Source organism: Scomber scombrus, chromosome 17 (genome assembly GCF_963691925.1).
Source record: "Scomber scombrus chromosome 17, fScoSco1.1, whole genome shotgun sequence".
Classification (NCBI taxonomy): Eukaryota; Metazoa; Chordata; class Actinopteri; order Scombriformes; family Scombridae; genus Scomber; species Scomber scombrus.
In genome coordinates, this window is record NC_084986.1 from 21922656 (window position 1) to 21943232 (window position 20577).

General features: G+C 38.9%; 1 protein-coding gene and 1 long non-coding RNA gene across 2 annotated transcripts; one reads left to right on the forward strand and one right to left on the reverse strand.

The window, feature by feature from the left end:
* Positions 1 to 3867: 3867 nt before the first annotated feature.
* LOC133997589 (uncharacterized) lies at positions 3868 to 6870 on the reverse strand. The gene is made up of 4 exons (XR_009927303.1): positions 6794 to 6870; positions 5524 to 5571; positions 4840 to 5028; positions 3868 to 3972 (listed from the first exon to the last, which is right to left on the reverse strand). It is a non-coding gene; the product is annotated as an uncharacterized LOC133997589 (long non-coding RNA).
* A 316-nt stretch (positions 6871 to 7186) lies between these two features.
* Positions 7187 to 14285, forward strand: hadhb (hydroxyacyl-CoA dehydrogenase trifunctional multienzyme complex subunit beta). The gene is made up of 16 exons (XM_062437014.1): positions 7187 to 7245; positions 8612 to 8684; positions 9033 to 9074; positions 9212 to 9308; positions 9485 to 9529; positions 9631 to 9730; positions 10184 to 10271; positions 10836 to 11023; positions 11187 to 11367; positions 11755 to 11876; positions 12228 to 12307; positions 12413 to 12460; positions 12700 to 12787; positions 13110 to 13184; positions 13413 to 13577; positions 13864 to 14285. Exons 2-16 carry the CDS (start codon positions 8618 to 8620, stop codon positions 13897 to 13899), a joined length of 1422 nt encoding a protein of 473 aa, XP_062292998.1. The 5' UTR covers positions 7187 to 7245; positions 8612 to 8617; the 3' UTR covers positions 13900 to 14285.
* The last annotated feature ends 6292 nt before the right edge of the window (positions 14286 to 20577 follow it).

Genomic DNA, 20577 nt, shown 5'->3' on the forward strand with positions numbered 1-20577 from the left:
ACTGGAATAATCACAGAATGAGAGTTTGGTCATCATGCTACAGATTTGCTCCGTTGTGGCTGTATTTACACACTGAAAACACTAATCTCTCTAAAATTGTGATCAAATCTAATGACTGAGTGCAGAATGGTGGACTGAAATGTGTCTTCAGCTATCCAAATTAAATGAGGGCCACTCTATGAATTCTACATATAATAATCAGTTACAAACCATACTTCATATAGGTGACGGTGTTATGTTACTTCTGTTACAAAAAGTTACACAAGAGTGGTTAATTCAAGAAGCAGGGAAGTCAACGTTTGCCAGAAATTGTGAAAACAGTTTATGTTGGGAATGTCAAAGTAAACTCCAAACTTGGTAAATTTCCAAACTTTGATAAAAAGCAGCTAGATGGAAAGCTGATGTTGATAATGCTGATACAGCATTTCAGAAAAAGTTCACAACCCTTCTCAACATTTACTGCTTATATAAGTTGTGACCATGTAACTGCAAAGCCAGTGAAAGAAGAGTGATGAAGACATTAATCTTAATGACCTCTGAAAATTAACTTCTCCTCTTGTGTTTTCTCTGGTGGTTGTGTGGAGCTGGAGCTGTGACGACATGCAGGCAGGAGGTTGAGAAGTTTTATTTCAGGTTTATTGAAGGTCAGATGCAGGACTGCAGTTATAATATTCAAAGAAAATGAAAAAATAATCCTGGTTCAGTATTTATCATACGCAGTGTGAACTTTCCTTTATATAAACTTCCTCAAAATGTCTTTTAATGGTGACAAGATACTCAGGCTGCAATAAAACGAAATTTAATGATTACATTACATTGAAATGATCATTTGTAATCTACCAAACTGGCACTTAGCAGAGAAATCTACCAGTGTTGGAAAATGTCTGTTTCAAACATGGTTCAGAACGTGTGTGTGTGTTTGTGTGTGTTTACATAAGAGGTGTACTGCTCAAGCAAAGAGGGAAGCCAAGTCCGAACACCGCTCCAATGTCTCCCTCTACTGTCAGTATTCACTCATAGAGACACAGAACTGCTTCGTTTGTAAAGGGAGACTAGCTGGCACTAGATGTCAGAGTCTGATGAGCTGCAACAGACAAACATGATTTTTTTCTCTCCTGATTTTCTTACAGTAGCAGATAGTAGATTATGAAGCAATAATCTGGGTTATTTGCCCAATAGTTTATCAGGATAATCCACGATTGGCATTCACCACTCTGCTACCTCTCCAATAGGCTCATATGGAGTTCATGTGTGCTGCAGGTGAATTCCGCTAGATAGGCCACAAGGTGAATGCCTCACACAGTAACAAGTAGCCAGACTACTAGAGCTAGTTTAACAGTTTTCAAGCAAAAAACAGTCTCAAACATAATGATATGTTATGAAACTGAATATCTTTAGATTTTGGACTGTTGGTCGTACAAAACAAGACATTTGAAGATGTCCTCTTTGGTTTTGGGAAGACATTTTTCACAGTTTTTTGACATTTTATTAATAAAACACTCAGTCACAGGCCAACATCACCTCTACTAATGATACATCAATTTCAGCTTCATCAATCAGTGTTGCACAGCCGATGGGAAAACTGAAGCATGTTAATGTGCCAAGCTTCTTAGGCCCTGCATCTGCCTGCCTGAGAGCGAGTGTAAGTGTAATAATATTAACGGATGACTGCATGGAACATGTACTGTCTGCAATTAACAGACTTAGAGCAAATGCCCCTAAAAACTGTAAAAATATGTTTGAATTGAGATAACAGGAGCTTTTAAATGCCCTCATAAAATAAACACTTAAACAAAGACTTGTGAATATGTTTTTCAAAGCGTGTCCAGAGTTTGCTCTGTTTTCAAAGTGCGACTCAGAAATGACAGACAGCTAGCACAACCCCCACCCCTACCTCCCGATTGAGCGTTGTGAGGTTGTGAGGGCGCCCCGACAGCTACCAACGTTAAAACAACCCTGTCACATTTCCAGCTGAATCACAATCAGTGAAACTTCAGCCAGCAGTGGAGCGGTGGTCTTCAATCATGTCATACAGGAAAAAAGCAAACCACTGATGTTGAAATGACAGGAGAGGAGAGGATGCTGAACTGTGACGTTGTTACGTAACGTTGTCAAATGTTAATACAGATCTAATGTGATGTGATTTCAATCTATAAGATAAGTTATTCTCTATTGTTAACCCGAATGTCATTTTAAACCAGTGTCACACATAACATGCAAAAAAAGGCAATGTTGATCTGTGATATTGGATATGTAATGTTGCATTTATTGTTTATATTGTTTTGAAAATAAAATATGCATTAAGTGTGAGTATTTTTACCTGTTAATGTTCTTACTTTTTAAGTTCAGCTGCCTTCTGCTTCTTTAAATAAGAATAATTGAATACTGTTCTGTCATGCAACATAGAACAAAGGTATTTCCCATCATATGAGAAAAACTGTCTTGAAATGATCCAAAATGCATTTGAAACATATTTCATGAGAGCAAAAAAGAAATCCTCATAAAACAAAGTGTCTTACCCTGCTCTGCACAGTTCAACATTTTCAGCACCTTTACACTTAAAATGGTGTTTTTGGAAGCAAATGTGTGAGGTTAGTACGTCTGACCTTCACTGGATGTTTGCCGGCAGCAGAGACATCCTTCATGGGCAGATACCAGGTGTTGGTGAGGAAGGATTACCTGAGGAAAGAGATAAAAGGTAAATACCACACAACATCCATTTCATTACAAAGACATGATTTCCAGGAAATTCTGTAAAGGTTGAGCAGGGTGCTACATGATTTGGGCCTGAAGGATTCTGTCTGAACCTAAAGTGAAGCAGAGGTAGAGTGAAGTCTCTGATCTTATTCCAAAGAATCTAAAAATCTTAAACAAGCATGCATTTACTTTTCTCCTCAGAGAACTATCTGTCATGGGTTAAAAAAAAAAAAAAAAGGTAGAACAAATCAAGCATTTTGGATGGTATTTTTGGTACAGTCACTCTAACAGAAACTCTTTTTGAAGGAAATTCCAGAGCATGACGTTAAACTCACCTCCTCCACCTCCTTGATGACTCAGTGCCTCGATCACCATGTCAGCAGACTGGAAACCAGAGTAGTCCAGCTGGGCAGAGAGGTTGGACAGTGTGGCATCATCTCTTTTCTTCACCTTCATGCTGAGACTAAAGAAGTTTAGCATTTTTGAGGAATGGCAAAGTGTAAACATGTTTGCAGGCCTGTTCTTCTCCTCTGCTGACGCTCTCCACTGTGGAGGCTTTTGGTATGGTGTTCAGGCCTTCATCAATTGATACCTGAGCTACACCTGCTCCCGTTATATTGTAATTCCAACATTCATTGTTGACATTGAAGCAATACAGTAAGTTTTCGAGGAAATCTACAGCTCTTACTTCATACTACTACTATCTCTTGGGTGCCAAACACGTTCTTCTTACAAGTCACTTAATAAATCTTCTTAATAAAGTTTAATCCTCTCCTACACTTGTTTAGAGAAGCATATAACAGAAGATCACGGCAGAAAAACAATACTATGTTTCTTAGGGAGCGCAGCAATCTACAAATGTCACACGTAGAACATACCCAGAGGGTCCACAAGCTGGTGCGCTACACCCTTCTTCTTAGCTTTATCAGCCCTGATGTTCCTGCCTGTCAGCATCATGTCAAATGCTCCGGGGAGACCCCACCTACACACAAACAGAGGCACGCACACACATAGGACAAGGGGATTGCAGATATGGTGAGCTAATGTGCCCCTGAGTGAGACACTTGACCTTAAAATACTCTTGTGTAACTCAGTAGCCACTAGCACAACACTGCAGCGGTGCTTTCAAGCCATCGGTAATTACTGATTAATATGAGTGTGTGTATTTATACCATTTAAGGCAGTCTCTGAGTGCCGCCCGCTCCAGGCAGAAGTCCAGGCATGACCTCTGCTGTTCCCACTATTGTTTTTCCGGCTTTTGGGGGCGGCTCAGCACTGGCAGGATATCGCAAATTACAGAGAAGTCATAAAATGAATCACATTTTTTTCACACAGTCCACGTAAACATTTTTCACACCTATCAAACCCTTGTATGTCAAGGCCTCCAGCCATTGATGACCACCACCACAATGGGAATGGGAGCGGTTTGGTTTGTTGTTTGGAAGGTTTACTTATTTCCTCTGACATATAGCTCAGAGATATTTTGATTTCCTCCAATTCTTCTTCCATCCCGCTTTGTTGATTCATCTGTTTTGATATTTCTCTTTCGTTTCAATACTTTTAAGAGTTTATTTCCCTTAATTTCTCAGAAAGATCGTGTGCTTCTCTCTAGCTTCATCCTGGATCCGCCATTGGAGACTGCGCAAGCGCCAAAGATGCGTATATTTTCACTGTATTATTAAATGTGCATTATGTATGTATATAGCCAATTATTATAAACGTTTTGTGTTTGTTATGTACATAAGGGTAAGTGTTATAGGCAAATGCTTCAGCCTACACCTTTATGGTCAGAAATAGCTTTATTCATTTATTTATTTATTTGTTATTGTTCTGTTTTTTTCCTTTTTGGTTTGTCACTATTTCTAAGGGAGATGAAGAAAATAAGGACGTGTTATTATTCACTTAATTTTACCTGTGTTTTTGAGTTTAATAACTGAAAACTACACTAGACTGCTCTTAAAGGACTGTAATATTGCGTGAGTTATGTGTCTTTTCTTTACATGCCCTTGTTTTCTTGCTGTTAGAAAAGTGTGAGAATGCCACAAAATGAACCTTTTCATTCTAGTTTAAACCATATACAAATGCAGGGGTGACCACACACTCAGGTATTACAAATCTTTATTAATATCCTAATAAACCTACTTGACATCCGCTCCTGTGATAAAGCAGCTTGGCTTGCTGGAGATGGAGGACACCACTTTTCACAGCACCGTTCGACCAGATCTCTCCCGTCACCTCCGTCAGCTCAGACTGCATCAGCACCGACAGCATGTTCATCTCCTGTATGTACGCAAACACACGTGCTGTGATTCATCATGTCGCATCTGTCACCTGTGAGAGAGTGAGACAGGTAGTCAAGACTGTCACAAATATAGTCTCTCTCTGACACGTGTGCACTGCTTCATACTCTCGTCCATAAACACACACACACTGTTGGATCACTGAGTCATACAACTGCCACATCATCCTCGAGCTCGTAGCTGATGTGTGGTCGAGCTTGATGGAGGAAACAGTACAACAGATGATAAACTGTCAGGCACAAGGCTACAAGTATTGTATATTCAAATGTGTGCCAGTTTAACACCTGTCCCTGAAGAGCGTAGCACAAATTCAGTTTAAAATTGAGATCAAAATCTTCTATTTTAAGTCAGTGCTTTGATTATCATAATTATTATAGTTATTTAAACCTTTGTTTTTGGCCAATGTAAATTTATGACAGCATAATTCACTTCATATAACATCCGGTCTAGGAGAAACCTTGATAATATCTGACTTTTAGTAATATATTTCGCATCAGATTGGCCCCGTAAGTGAGCTGATATTTACCTGCCAGTGATGGAGACATTGAGACACGCCAGCTTGCAGGACCAGGACCTAAGACACAGAGAGAGACAGCAACATGAACTATGACCCAGATTGGCAGGTGATCCAAGCAGAGTTAGAGGTGACCCTTCATCTACTTATGGGACCCTATCATCACTGGCAGACTCTTATCATAGCTCTACTCCAGACAGGTGGTGTTGACATTCACACAGACATACGACATATAGATTAGTACTTGAGTATTTCCATCTGATGCTAACTCAATTAATACTTCCTCTCCACTACATTTTGGAGGGAAATATTGTTCTTAAGGCTTCCCATTCTGGGATAAAGAGTGGTAGCATATAACATTAAATTCATTTATAAATATGGAAATGTAATGCTTTTTTAACTATCAAGGCACAGACATGTTTTATGATAGACTAGGTTTTCTTTCTATGTATCTAAATTTAGTGTAAAAGTGTTAAGTCATGTTAAAGAAGGTGTGCATACACACATTTGGGGATTATACTGCCACCAAGTGACTTTGATAAGTATAGCTGCCACATCTAGGTCAAAGTTCACATTGGTTTTTTTTATCAATGAAACAGAGAGACAGACAGAATCATGGACAGTAAGGACATGTCCTTATCAATGTCAAGGTGCTGGATTGTCCCTAGTATCTGTACTGATCTCAACCATCTAACCATTTTAACTCCACGTGATGTTAATTGTAAGATCTCTGCAAAGTTGATAAAAGGTTTGTGTGTTTTCTGCAAAAAGTGGATTCATCTGAAGCAGTTAATATTCATAGAATTGAAATTGACTTCACTGGACGAAACTAACATCAGTTGACATTATATTTAATTTTAGGCATTGGGTTTTACTAGATAATTTGTGATTAAGGATATAAATAAAAAGAAACTGGTTTAAGCAAAGTAGAACATCGCCTACAGGTTGTTATACATTTTATACTCTATGAATGTCAATTTTAAATATTAAATTTGGTGTCAGATTCATATCAATAAAATATAATGTAAAAATTAGAGAAAATTCCAACATGTCAAAACTATGGGTTCAGGTAAGTCAGCAAAATACATATTAAGTAAAGTGAACATGTTTTGCAGAGTCAGGCTCTTTATGTATGGGTGTGTGCAAAAGAAAAAAACACAGGTGTATTTATTTTGGCCGTTCAATAAAATAATTTCCCTACCGAAGTTTTAAAAACTTTCTGCAAGTGTGGAAATTCTCTTCAATAAAAGAGACTTTAAATGATTAATTACGTATAACATACCTGACATTGAGGGTATCTACAGGTTGTAAACCTGTCCGACCGCAGGAAACAGCTGCATTCACCAACCTTCATTCAATACCAACAAAATCATTCAGGATGTTTGTTGGAGACCTAAAAGTTGCCTGGTGTGAACTGTGGAATTGCACAAGGACCCCAAAACACGCTGAAATATCGCCGGTGACCAAATATGACATTATTACAATCATTATACATAATTTCATAACAGATACAGTTTTAATATGTCGCTAATACAATATGTAATTAAAACTACTGTTGAACACAAGCGAGTATACGGCTATTTATTGGTTGCCAACGTATTCGTTCCGGCATATTTTAGGTCAGCTAAGAAGTTGATTGGTCCCTATCTTTTGTAGTCCAGCGTCACTGACTGAAGCCAAGCTGGGCAAGCGTTTGACAGGGAAGCAGAGTCGGCATACACTTAATACAAACAGGTGAGATTCACCTTGCTTACCACTACTCATAATGAGTCTATGAAAGGAGAAACAAGCCTACAGATATGTTTGTTAGTCTTAAGTATAGCGAGATAGATACAAAAACCTGTCTGGAAACTTAAGCAAGTAACGTTAATTAGCGCTATTAGCTTGAAGCTAACCTCTAGCTTCATTGTTTTTCTGTATTGTTGTGTCCACATGTATGTTTCTAATTGGTGTTTATGTTACTTTATGAAGCTAAACATTTAATCGACCTGTGACCAACAGCTGTGACCCAGTTTGAGTCTGGAGGTTACAGGTTTCCGACTTTGTCATTCTGCATGAGAGGAATGTAGGTGAAGGGTCACAGCTGGGCTAGATGAGGGGGTTGGGCTGGGTGACCCGCCAATGATATGACATAATTAGACATAAAGAAAGACACATTATTAAAACTGGTCAAATGATCCTTCTTTATTTTTTCCGTATTAAAGTCAACGCCATTTATATTCAATAATGGGACTCATAAAGAAGCGTTAAAGGCGTTTTATGTTCAGTGGTGGAAAGAAACATTAATATCATATGTAATAACAATAATATAATAAGCTCTACTTTTATTGCAATACTTAAACTACATCAATCTCATAATACTTGTGTGTGATTTTTAATGCAGGAGTATTTCTAAATTACTTTATAGGTGTTTTATTTAATGATCTGAATGCTTCTTTCACCTCTGATTATAGTTTGTAATAGTTGTATTGATCAGTATAATTTGTTTTACATGCAGTCAGCTCTCTCTACACTAGCTGTTATTCTCTCTATACTGCAGATATTGTAAACTGTAACTGCAAATGACATGTTTTAACACAGATTATATTGACATATTAAATCACATAATCTGCATAGTCAGAAGTCAGAGTTATGTAATAATAATCTCGGACTCATGCTGTGTTTTATGTGTAAGGCGTGATTGAGTCATCCTGGTCACAGGTTGACATACAGTTACCGTTTTGCCTGCAGACCTCAGCAAGGCAGCTTTATTTATACAGTGCATTACATACCTGTGGCTATTCAAGGGGCTGTACAGAAAATAGAAAAGTATTGCAGGAAGAATAAAGCAAAATTATTGAATTAAAAGGTCAGTGCCAATTCACATAGAAAGCTGAGAATTACCTGAAGTGGTCAAGGAATTTAATTTGAAAACTGTCATATCTTCAGCGTCATCAGACAGATCACTGTTTGATCAAAAGAAGGCAAAGTGGAAATAAGTATTTCTTTTTTTTAGGATATGGAAATATTTTCATTTGCCCATGACAGGTCATTTTTTTTCTCTCATCAGAGCTGTCTGGTGGTAACTTTGAAGTCTCAATTACAATTTCTATCTTTTCAGAACATAATGGCTTCTATGCTACTGACCTCGATGCGTAGCGGCCCAGTCAGCCCTGCCCGGGCTGTGCAGTTTGGTGAGTCATCTACATCTGAAACAGTTATGAAGGCTTTGAATTACATCACAGAAATATTTTTTTAAAAACCAAACAGAAATCTAGAAATGCTTCCTATATATGTTTCTTTCTAATATATCATTAAGAACACTTATATTCATAATAGTATTGATATATGGTTGGTTTCACTTTGATAATTTGTCTGCCCTCACTGTCAAACTAAACTATATGCCTGTCTTGACAGTGTAATGTATATACTATTAACTAGCTGAGATATTGGTGACAGCTTAATAGCTCTAAGGGTTGACATGTTTTAAAAGATTTTAAATGGAGGATGATGAGGAACATCTTTTTGTGTGTGTTTTCCAGCTGCTCGCTCTCTCAGTACGACTTCCCAGCTTCAGGCACAGGGTAAGTCATCATACATACATACATACATACATACATACATACATACATGATTTTCAGTCATATAACCATGGTATGCTCAAATTGATACATCAGGTCTATTCAAATCTGTAAACCTGTTATCTATTTATTTATTTCAGTTCAGACAAAGAGCAAGAAGACTCTGGCCCGGCCTGGTGTGAAGAACATAGTGCTGGTGGAAGGAGTCCGAACCCCTTTCCTGCTGTCTGGAACCACGTACGTCTCTACTCTTTTATTATGGCTGAGTTTGCTGCTTATAGCCTGAAAGTAGCATGAGTTTATGATTCTCATACTTTGATAAGAAAGCTTCTCAAGAAAGTTATTACTTCAACCTTTAGTCCAATGAATAGGTTTAAAACTTAGGTGAAACTTTTCTGCTTTGTGTTTTACAGATATGCCGACATGATGCCCCACGACTTGGCCAGAGCAGCTCTACAGTAAGTGTATCTATGTTATGTGATGTGTGTTTGTTGCTTTAACTGTTATTACACTATACTTTAGTGCTACTGTGACTTAAAAACTGTTTGTATTCCTGCAGGGGTCTGCTGCACAAGACAGCTCTTCCCAAAGACGTTGTAGACTACATCATCTACGGAACAGTCATTCAGGAGGTCAAGACAAGCAATGTAGCAAGAGAGGTATCAACACACACACACACACACACACACACACACACACACACACACACACACACACACACACACACACACACATGTGCACATATACACCCCAAAATGTTTATAGTATCTGGAGCTTCATGCAGCTTGAATATGATTCATGTACACTTTTTAAGCCTGGATATTACACAGCTCAAGGGAATATATTCAAATATCTTCTTTGGTCAGACAAACACTACAAAAACCTAAAGATCTGCAGTGTAGTGTCAGACATTTTTGGAACTTTTTTGCTTGGAAAGCAAAAATCAAGTATCAAGAAAAGTTGCTGATTAATTTTCTATCAATGGAACAATCAATTAATCAACTAATTTTGCAAAGGTTGAGAATCTACTAGCGAGACATAATGTTTTATGCATTAATGTGTAAATGCGTAAAGAGAGCTGCTGCTTAGTGGTTGTGTTACTATGATTTCAGGCAGCACTGGGTGCAGGCTTCTCTGACAAGATCCCAGCTCACACCGTCACCATGGCCTGCATCTCCTCCAACCAAGCTATGACCTCAGGTATGTCAGTGAAGGTGATCCTTTTAAACCTTCCTTTGACTTTGCGGTGGTTGAAAGCTCCACACTTAAGCTCCTCCCCCTGAGGTGTATATTTAAGGCTGGGTAATTATTATTTATGCTTATATAATGTTTTAATTGATTGATTGAATTGAAATTGTATCCTTATCATATAAACATACAGTGTTATATTCTTCCAAACCTATTTTGAGGCCTATGTAGTCCCACATTGAAGCAGCATTGTTTGATGGATGTTGTAGATTTATTTACTTGAGTATTTCTTACTGCTGTGTTGCAAAGTCACCTAAATTTGAGTCCTGACAAACAAAAGCAAATCTAAAGACATTACTGATATTTTTATGATAATGAAAGAAGTGCAAATTTTTTTGATGAAATGTCTGCTAGTGTGAAATAATGAAGGGAATCACAGCAGGAGATCAGACAGGTACTTACATTTAAGGACGCGCAGAAAAAACAGACAATAGCCAATCTCTTTACTTTCTAGCTGCCTCCCTCCCTGTTGGATCTTCTTCGTTCATCTTTTCCCTCCTCCCTCCTTTTCTCTAGCTGTCGGGATGATCGCTGCGGGCCAGTGCGACAGTGTCGTGGCGGGTGGAGTGGAGTTCATGTCCGACGTTCCTATCCGTCACAGCCGCAAGATGAGGAAGACCATGCTGTCCCTCAACAAGGCAAAGACGATGGGCCAGAGGCTCAGTTTGATTGGCAGCATCCGCCTGGCACATCTCTCCCCAGAGGTATTTATCCACATGACATCTATGAGAGTTGCATCACTATCAGTTTTGCTATGATGTGTAGTTTAATCCAAATTAACAGGGACGCCTCTCGCAACATTCAGTTTTATCTCCGTTGTACAGTGTAGCATCCCCTATTGTAACCTTTTGTATTTCGCGTGTGTAGCTTCCCGCTGTGGCAGAGTTCTCTACGGCAGAAACAATGGGCCACAGTGCTGACCGTCTGGCAGCTGCATTTGGTGTCTCTAGAGTGGAGCAGGATGAGTTCGCCCTGCGGTCACACAGCCTGGCCAAAAAGGCCCAGGACGCAGGACTGCTGGAGGATGTCATCTCCTTCAAAGTGCCAGGTAAACACTGCAGAACACAGGACATCACTCATCAAACCCATCATTTAAGTACATTCTGTTACTGAAAAGCTATTCAGCTCCACTTCAGATACAACTAATGGGGTTTGGCCTCGTTACATTGTAATAAAACAGGCTTGGACCATTTTAGGTTAATTTATATAGACTGAGGTGATTGCTTGCAGTGCTCTGATACATATGGCTAATAATTCAGTGCTTTCTCCATAATCGAAGTAACTGAATAGAAAAGTACAATCATTTCTAGCATAGCTTAAGGATTTTATAACTGATGCCAAGTTTTTAAAATTCCAACAGTATAAGATGCGTTCTGTTTCATAGAAAACATAATTTAGTGTTGAATTTTTGCACGTACGTTTTTGTCTTTCCCAGGTCGCGACATTGTTTCCAAGGACAACGGCATCCGCCCGTCCTCCATGGAGCAGTTGGGCAAACTGAAACCAGCTTTCATTAAACCTCACGGCACAGTCACCGCCGCCAACTCTTCCTTCTTGGTAATCACAAACACAAACGCCCTGTAACACTTTCAGCGTCCTGGTTGAAAACTTTTTCAGCATACACATCAGCCTCTGTGTGCATAAAACACACTTCAACTATGGCCAGGCAGCAGCCCAAGCCAAACGCTCTTAAATTGAGATTAAGGATGGCAAATCTTGTCAGTTCAGCTACATATTTTGGGTTTGATTTGTCAGTTAACTAATGTATTTTTCTGGTGAATTTCTGGCTCTTACCAAACAATCCTTCCCCTGAATCTCGTGCTTTGCAATTAACAACTTATGTAGCTCACACCGTCAGTGCTCATGCATCACCCTAACTGTGCCCTTCTTGTTTCTGTGTGTTCTCAGACTGACGGTGCCTCTGCTGTGCTCGTCATGTCTGAAGAGAAAGCCTTGGCTATGGGTTACAAGCCTAAAGCCTACCTCAGGTAACTGCACTCATCTCTGTTTAGTAGAGCAACCTCAGTTTGCCCCAATGATGCTATTTCACTTGATATGCTTATCTCATCATATTATGTTTTTTATCCCGGCAGAGACTTTGTGTACGTGTCTCAGGACCCCAAAGATCAGCTGCTTTTGGGGTGAGTCCCTCACTTTCTTGACCCCGCAGTAGTTGATTGCCAGGTTGAAATGTCTTATAATTATCTTATTTTCAAGCTCATACATTAGTATTTATATTAAAAAGCAAAGAAAGTTGCAGAAGATGTCTATCAGAGAGATATACAGAGAAACTAAGCATCTAGTTAAGTAAGTAAAGAGCTGAGATGGAACCATGATTCTGTTGACTCATGACATGTTCTACTCTGTTTGTCTCTTTCAGGCCAACATACAGCACACCCAAAGTCCTGGAACGTGCCGGGTTGACCATGAATGACATTGACGTGTTTGAGTTCCACGAGGCATTCGCAGTAAGTTTTCACAACACGTGGTAAATAAGTTTTTAGTGTGTGTATTCATCTAGTACTATCCTGTCAATCTATTATATATTTTAGGTTATAGATATGCATTTTTTACATAGCTAGTTATTGATCCCATTTCTGTGTCTGCCTTAATCCAATTGTGGCTTGCGTTATTCATGGAGATCAATGTTTAAGGAGAGGAAGAGTAAGATTTGACTGGCCTACATCACATCCTGCACCATTTAGTACTTTTGAATCAGTAGAAATCAATGTATTTTCAGTCCTGTATCTATGGTAACTGTAGATATATATTTTTTCTTGTGTTTTCCAGGGCCAGATCATGGCAAATCTGAAGGCTATGGACTCAGATTGGTTCGCCCAGACGTACATGGGCAAAAAATCGAAGGTAAAGACAGTTGCAGCTGTTGGCTTTTTGTCAGAATTGTATTAAAATACAGAATATCACCAAACATATCTGTTTAAAGCAGTGAACATCAATGTGAATTTCATGTTAATGGTTTTAGGGAACCTATTTCTTTTTACATCAATTTCAATCAAAGGGAAGTTCTGATTTAACCAGCAAAGAAATATTTCATCCTTATCAAATGTCTATTTTGTGTGTGTGTGTGTTTAGGTGGGAACTCCTCCCATGGAGAAGTTCAACCTGTGGGGAGGCTCTCTGTCTTTGGGTCACCCGTTCGGAGCCACAGGCTGCAGGCTGGTAACAACAGTGGCACACCGTCTGAAGAAGGAAGGAGGACAGTATGGAATGGTGGCGGCTTGTGCTGCTGGAGGACAGGTGAGCAATAAACAAGGGTGAAACCATAAAATGATGATTTTTCCCCCTTTTAATTAAAATTACACTTCATAATTGAAAATGTTATGCTGTTTGGTCCCTCTGCCTGTGATTTTACAATTATTGGAAAGTAGATTTCACTTTAATACAGAATGTTTCTACACCACATAATATATACAGTATCTAGGCCATATGCCACTAAATTCTCAGTTTAGATGATTTACCTGATCAAATTAATCTATTTTATTGACTTGTTTCCTGACATGCTTGTAATCTTTTGTCTTTCCAGGGTCACGCCATGGTGATTGAAGCCTACCCCCATTAAAAGAATGAGCATTATCATTTATAACCTGATCGTCAGCCTTATCGTGACGGCTACACACAACTAACATCCAGACAACAGAGTGTACATATTCGCACCACTTTGCCTTGAGTCAGATTCAGAATGTGACTGTGTGTGCGTGCGTGCGTGTGCGTGTGAGGTACTTTGCATACATTCAACTTTGCTTAGAGGCTGTTAATTTATAGCAGAATAATGTTGATTTCGTGGACTTCAGGGCGCATCATATTGTCGCGTGCGTTTTTGAGTCTAATGTAACATAGCAAAGTTTAAGCACTCAGAAGAGCTACAGTGATGCTGATGTTTATAATATTTTTTTTCTTACAAACTGTTGAGATTAAATTGTGTGATGACAACCACACTTTAACTTATTTCTGTGTTTGTTTGTTTGTTCCATTTTGCTCCTGAATTGAGCTGCATGAGCACCCTCTGAATATGAGGATTTATATCATGATTAACGCAGGTAGTTTGGATTCTTATAATAGTTGTACTGCTTTCATCTAAGCACCAATACTGCATCTTCACTGAGTAAATACTGCAACATTTCTGGATTACTGAGCTACAATAGAACTAAAATAATTGATTAACTCAGAGTTGATTAATTGCAATGTAACAATTTTGATAACTGATGAATCATCATGTTTTAAGAATAAGTGGCAGAAATTCACTGTTTCCAGCTTCTGAAATGTAAATATTTGCTTGTTTTACTTCATTTTAACTAATCAACTATGAGTTAAAATGAAAACAATGGTGTTTTGGACTGATGGCCAGACAGAACAAGCAATTTGAAGGCATAAAGACATAAAACTACCTACAATAAAGGAACTACAGAGGGTGAAGGAGAAGCTATATAAGGAATAATACTTGAGTAAATGTACTTAGTTACTTTCTACCACTACATATAATCATACAAAGCTCGGTTACATTGTTTTTGCTTGTTTATCACACTTTATCTGCACTTTTTGAAATGATCACTTCAAACAGTGATGCTGGACCATGTTTTATTCAGCAGGGAGAGGGAAGTAAGACATTAAAAAAAGATCAATGTATAGAAAGCTTTGTGGGACAGACTTTTGGAGGGAGGGTGTGGGCTACACTCTTAACAGATTTCAAAAATTTGCATTGCCAAATTTTTACCTCGGCATTCATTTGCATCCAGGCCCCTGTATCAAGATGTGTGTCAGCACTAGACTGACTTTGGATCCCACTGCACTTAATTGATGGTGAAAATTGCTGTCTGCTTCTGACGAGTCGACTGATGTTAATGAGGAGGTAAAGAAAAAAAGGATGGGTGCTCGGGCTTCCTGGTGATTTAAAACATGAATATGGAAAATTGGGAATATGACTGGCAGATGACTTAAAAGTTAAGGTTGCGGAGGTGTCGTCCTGATTTTTGGGTGTTCATATCTAACTACGGAAAGCCGAACTTTTACACCCGCGTTAAGTGTTTGTGTAATTGACTGCGGATGGTAACATTTATATCAACACATTGCTTTTGGTGTGTATGATCCCCTCAGCGCTCACCGGCGAACACACACACATCAGGTTGGGGGCTTGTTAACATAACTTCAGACAGACACTTCCGTTTAAAATTTATTTAAAGATTAAATTCTTCCAGTTTAAGAAATCCTTGACTCTGAGCGGCAAGACTTGATTAATGCAGCCGAGCCTGTCACACGGGCTACAGGCGGAGGGAATAAAACCAATGTTTTACTGCCAAGGCAAAACGGAGCTCAAATGTAAATAGCAGGGAGAGAGACAGAGAGGGTTTTTGTGTTTTTAAAGCTTCAAAAAACCGCCTCAGCACTGCGAGACACCGGAGACACGCAGACACACGCCGACATAGCGGGCCGCCTCCCTGCCTCAGCGGGGCTTTGATCACACGGAACCTTTTATGGGGAATGACTGGCGAATGCACCCGCTGCTGTCACTACAAATCTACCTCACCGAGCGCGCGGGGAGGCGGGGGAGGAGGGGAGGGAGGAGAGGGGAGAGGGGGGAGCCGGTGAGAGAGTCGGTGTGTCTCGGGCTCTTTCATCTCGTCCTAGCCGGCTCACGCGGGGCGGCACCTGCTGAAAGCTGCACTTGACTCGCGCTTCTCTCCACCTGCTCCGCGCGCTCAGTGTGTGCGTGCGTGTGTGTGTGTGTGTGTGTTAGTGTGTGTGTATGTTTTAAGACAAGTTTCATTCAGTGCACTGTACAAATCTCGGATATCTGCATCAGTGGTGGAAGATTCAGATCATTTACTCGTGTAAAAGTATCAATAACACCTACATGTAAAAGCTCTGCATTGAACATTTTACATAGGCTAAGTATTATCGGTTTGGTCCCTCTGACTGATATATTATTATACAGCCTATGACGTCATCATTAGATTATTATCTCATCAATAGCCAACAAGGTTGGAAACCACTGGTTTCCTCTTTAACAGTGTGTTGTATCTCAAAGCTTGTTATATCAACCATTGTTTCAAATCTTCATCTAAGTGGTCATATAAATGTTGTGGAGTAAAAAGTAGGCTATAATATTTCCCTTTGAAATGTGTGAAAATCTGAATTAAAAAATAAATAAATTATACATTTATACATAAAAAATATAGATACTCTTCTAATGAGTTAAAGCCCCAATCAAGAATTTCTGACCATTAAAAAAACAAGGCATCACTTCATATCCCGCCCTGCCTTGCATGGTGCACAGCTATTCAGTGAGTGCCAATAAAGGTTGAAGACAAGTGTTAAGCTTTGACATCTTTACTTTACTTGAAGCAATTGTGCAACTGTAAAAGTGTAAAACAGCATCGGCTAAAACACACACAAAAAAATATTGTGATCACAGATAAACAAAACAGAGATAGTAAAGGTATTGAAATCTCCACAGGTTGCTATCAAGTATGAAGTAGCTGCACTTTTAAGAAGAACATTTCCAAATTCTCTGATTCCAGCTTCTAAATGCAAATATTTGCAAGGTAAACTGAATATGTTTCAGTTGTGGACAAAACATGACATAAAAATAATCAGCAGATTAATCGATAATGAAAATAAACATTAGTTGAGGTCCTAGACAGCTTGGACATGGCTAGTTTGGCTAGTAGCGAACAGAATCGATGTTCACAAAATAATTATGACAAAAAGCACTGACAGATAAAGCTCCAACAAGGGCATTTGGGGAGTCAATAGCCTGTAGCGATTACTTGTCAATACCTACTTTGGACAATGTCTTTTAAACTGCTATGAAACTCAGCATTTGCTAGTAGCAACAGAATGTTTAACTGCACCAGCTAAATGTAAATTCATAACTAAGTTTGTGTCTTTCACTAAGTTTTTTCTTAAGTTGTTATGACTACTACTGCAGTTTCAAGATGTACATGGCATGCAGCTATATTATTATGTCACTACTGGGACATGTAGTTTTCAGTCTTTTGAGTGCATTACAGCTTTGTTCAGCTTCAGCTGAGGCCACAGGGATGACCAACAACACTCTAACAAGCTTCTCAACCTCATCGAATAAGCCTCTTACCTCACTTAGCATTCCTCTTAGGATATCTTCAGCGCCACTGAAGATATCCTAAGAAGGTATTGAAGGTATTCTTTGAGAGAAACTGACCACTGAACCTTCAAACTACCTCTGTTTATCTCTGGATACTGTCCAATGACATCATCCATTTGCCCAGTAAGAAGAACAGTCTCAGCTTTTTTCATCCTATAGTATTACTCTGGTGTTTTCGGCTTATGACGAGTAGCCCTACCAGTGAATCTTTAGGGGGGGATTTCTTTGGTGAGGGATTTGAATCGGCTCAATACCGAGGGAGCCTGTCACTGTCACTGCCTTCTCAAACACTTCTTCAAACTTTTCTTCATTCCTCTTTTTGTGAAGTGTTGAACTAACATACCTGAAAGCAGCCTGTGTGCCTTCAATTGTTTAGGATTGCTATAACCTTTTAGGCACGCAAGCTCTCCCAACACCTTTGGTGCTACCAGCAGTCCAAGAACAGTCTTGTCCTTCGGGTAGTCCCTTGTGGCATAGTCGGAATCAACTGAAGGCATTTCCTCCAAACTGGAGAGCATAGCCTCATACTGTCTAAGATCTGTATTAACATCTGGTCCATGCACATAGCTGGTGCGGCTATTTGCTTACCAGTTGTCCCTGGCACCTAGAATCCTATAAAGACTTTCTGTGGCACCAGGTTTTGGTCCACATTTGCCATTTTCCTAGTATATCCTATTCATTATACTGGAAAGCTGAACCACTGGTAAGGACTTGATTGTTGCTGCAGTGTGTCTGACAACTGTGTTACTGAGCAAGGTAAAGTATTCATTTTGGCACTGTGGACTGACATAATCATGGCAATGTGTGAGCTTAGAGGAAAGAACAGGGCCATCATTTGCAAGTAACTTCACATGGAGAGAAAACAAATTAACATAAGCAAATTATTCTTTTGCATCCTGTGTTACAAGAACTTATAACTAAGTTAGCGTTAAAATAGGTAGACTATGATTATGTTACATGTAAGTTGGAAATTTACAATTAATCCATAATAGCACATATTTAATCGAAGTATCATTTTAAGACCTCACCTGAAGCCCCCAAAGCTGCATATAATTACACTTCTTATATTTCATTTTATGTGACATGAATTCCTGAGTACACCATGTATATGTTATGTTTAATTGGCTCAACTCAAAAGTTTAAAAGCTCACAGTAAGTCAGCTGCTTCTCCCTCAACCTGCCCTTCGGCATCTTTACTTGATTTCTTAGTTTCCTATGTGTAATAAAATGATGCACTGATGAATAAGATACATACATATGGTTAAACTTGGGGTTCCACTTATCTTTGAGGGCAATTTTAAATATCAAGTGAATAGGATCTTATTAAACCAACTGATGTAAGATTTTTGCAAAATAAACACATGACCAAAGATGTTGACTTTTAAAGGTTATTTATTGAACATTCTAAGACTAATTTTAATGCTGATGCCTCTCTGTAATTCCAAACTATAATTCATAATTAGGACCTCACCTAAAATCCAGATGATGCACCTGCTTCCAATCGACCTTCTCTAATTCTCTAGCCTTTCGTGTTTCCTGCATACAAAAAAATTTATGAATGGTGACATTTCCATGGGATTCATGGACTGAAATTAAAATCATATTTTGATATGTCCACCCATTTTACCCAGTTTACCCCTGCTAGAAGACTGACTGCAAGCCTTCAGATGACAGAAGCCAGGGTCATCTTGCTACTTGACGCTAGCTAACATGGTTAACTTACAGCAAGATTACATTATTTTCCATAGTGGAAAGGCTTGGGATGTTAGGTAACTAACAGGTTTTTATTGTAGATCAATGTGGCCACTGGCTAGTTAGTTTACTACATATAATTTACACTCTGGGTGGTTAAAAAGCTCCCCGACTTTTGACTAGCAATGGATTGTAGCAACAGCATCTGGGAGGGCACATCGGAATGATCTAATACGACTTCACACCAAACATAATGCCAATGAATTTGCTCAAGTAAAGGTAGGAACAATTCTATTCTCCCAAAATATTAGTAGGGATATATTCCTACTGTTCATATGCAAACTTAGGCCCTTTATACTGGCTATTAAATTATCTTCTTCAAATGTACTTTTGATGTAAGTGATGGGGGCTGAAATCCACAGTGTGTCCACACAGTCATTTACTGCAAAAACGTTTATCTAAAGCTTATATGAGGCTTTAACAGCAGGAGTTAGTCATTTCAAGTGGATATCTGCCACAATTACAGTCTGAACTGTGGTGGAAGTATAGTAACAAATAGAGGGACTTTGGCACTAAACAGAAATTGAAAGATAGCTACTTGATTTGACCAATTTGGACGGTTGAAGCTTCAGATAAACTTTTAAATACATTTTTTCACAGAAGGAGAACTGTGGATTTTGTCCATATCACATTGTAAGTGCATTATGGAGATCTTCTACTGATCAGTATGAACAGGAGGAATGATTATGGAAAGAAAAAACTATTTCAATGTTCATTTGGGCATCTGACTGTCCAGTGTGTAGGGTTAGGGTTAGGGTTAGGGTTAGTGGCATCTAGCAGTGAGGTTGCAGATTGCAACCAACTGAATACCCCTTCCCTCACCCTCCCCTTCCAAATGTGTAGGAGAACCTACGGTGGCCACAAAACAGGTGAAAAACGCAAAAGGCCCTCTCTCAAGCCAGTGTTTGGTTTGTCCAATCTGGGCTAAGGTAGAAACATGGCGGTGCAACATGGTGGCCTGTGTGGAAGAGAACCTGCTTACTATGTAGATATAAAGGGCTCATAAGGTAACAAAAACACGATTCTGATTTTCAGATGATACGCTAATTAAAACAGATTTATGAATATTATATTCCATTTCTGACAGGTCTGTTCTGCTAGATGCCACTAAATTCTACACAGTGCACCTTTAAGACAGACTTGAAATATTGTGAACGCGTCCTTTAATTGCCAATCTTTTGTGAATATACTGTAGGTGTGTGTTTTTTTAAATTTATATCTGCATACCAGCAGAAATGTGTGCATTTTAGATATAGTAGTATTCATACAATGCTAATCTAACCAACATTATTTAGTCATTTAGTCCAGGCTTATTGGCATAATGTTTTATAGTTTGAGGTATATTGTGGTTTTTGTGTGAAATTT

Coding starts and splice junctions, on each gene's coding strand:
- hadhb (XM_062437014.1), top strand. CDS start 8,618: ATGGCTTCTATGCTACTGACCTCGATGCGTAGCGGCCCAGTCAGCCCT. Junction 8,685..9,032: donor TGCCCGGGCTGTGCAGTTTG/GTGAGTCATCTA, acceptor TGTGTTTTCCAG/CTGCTCGCTCTCTCAGTACG. Junction 9,530..9,630: donor TTGGCCAGAGCAGCTCTACA/GTAAGTGTATCT, acceptor GTATTCCTGCAG/GGGTCTGCTGCACAAGACAG.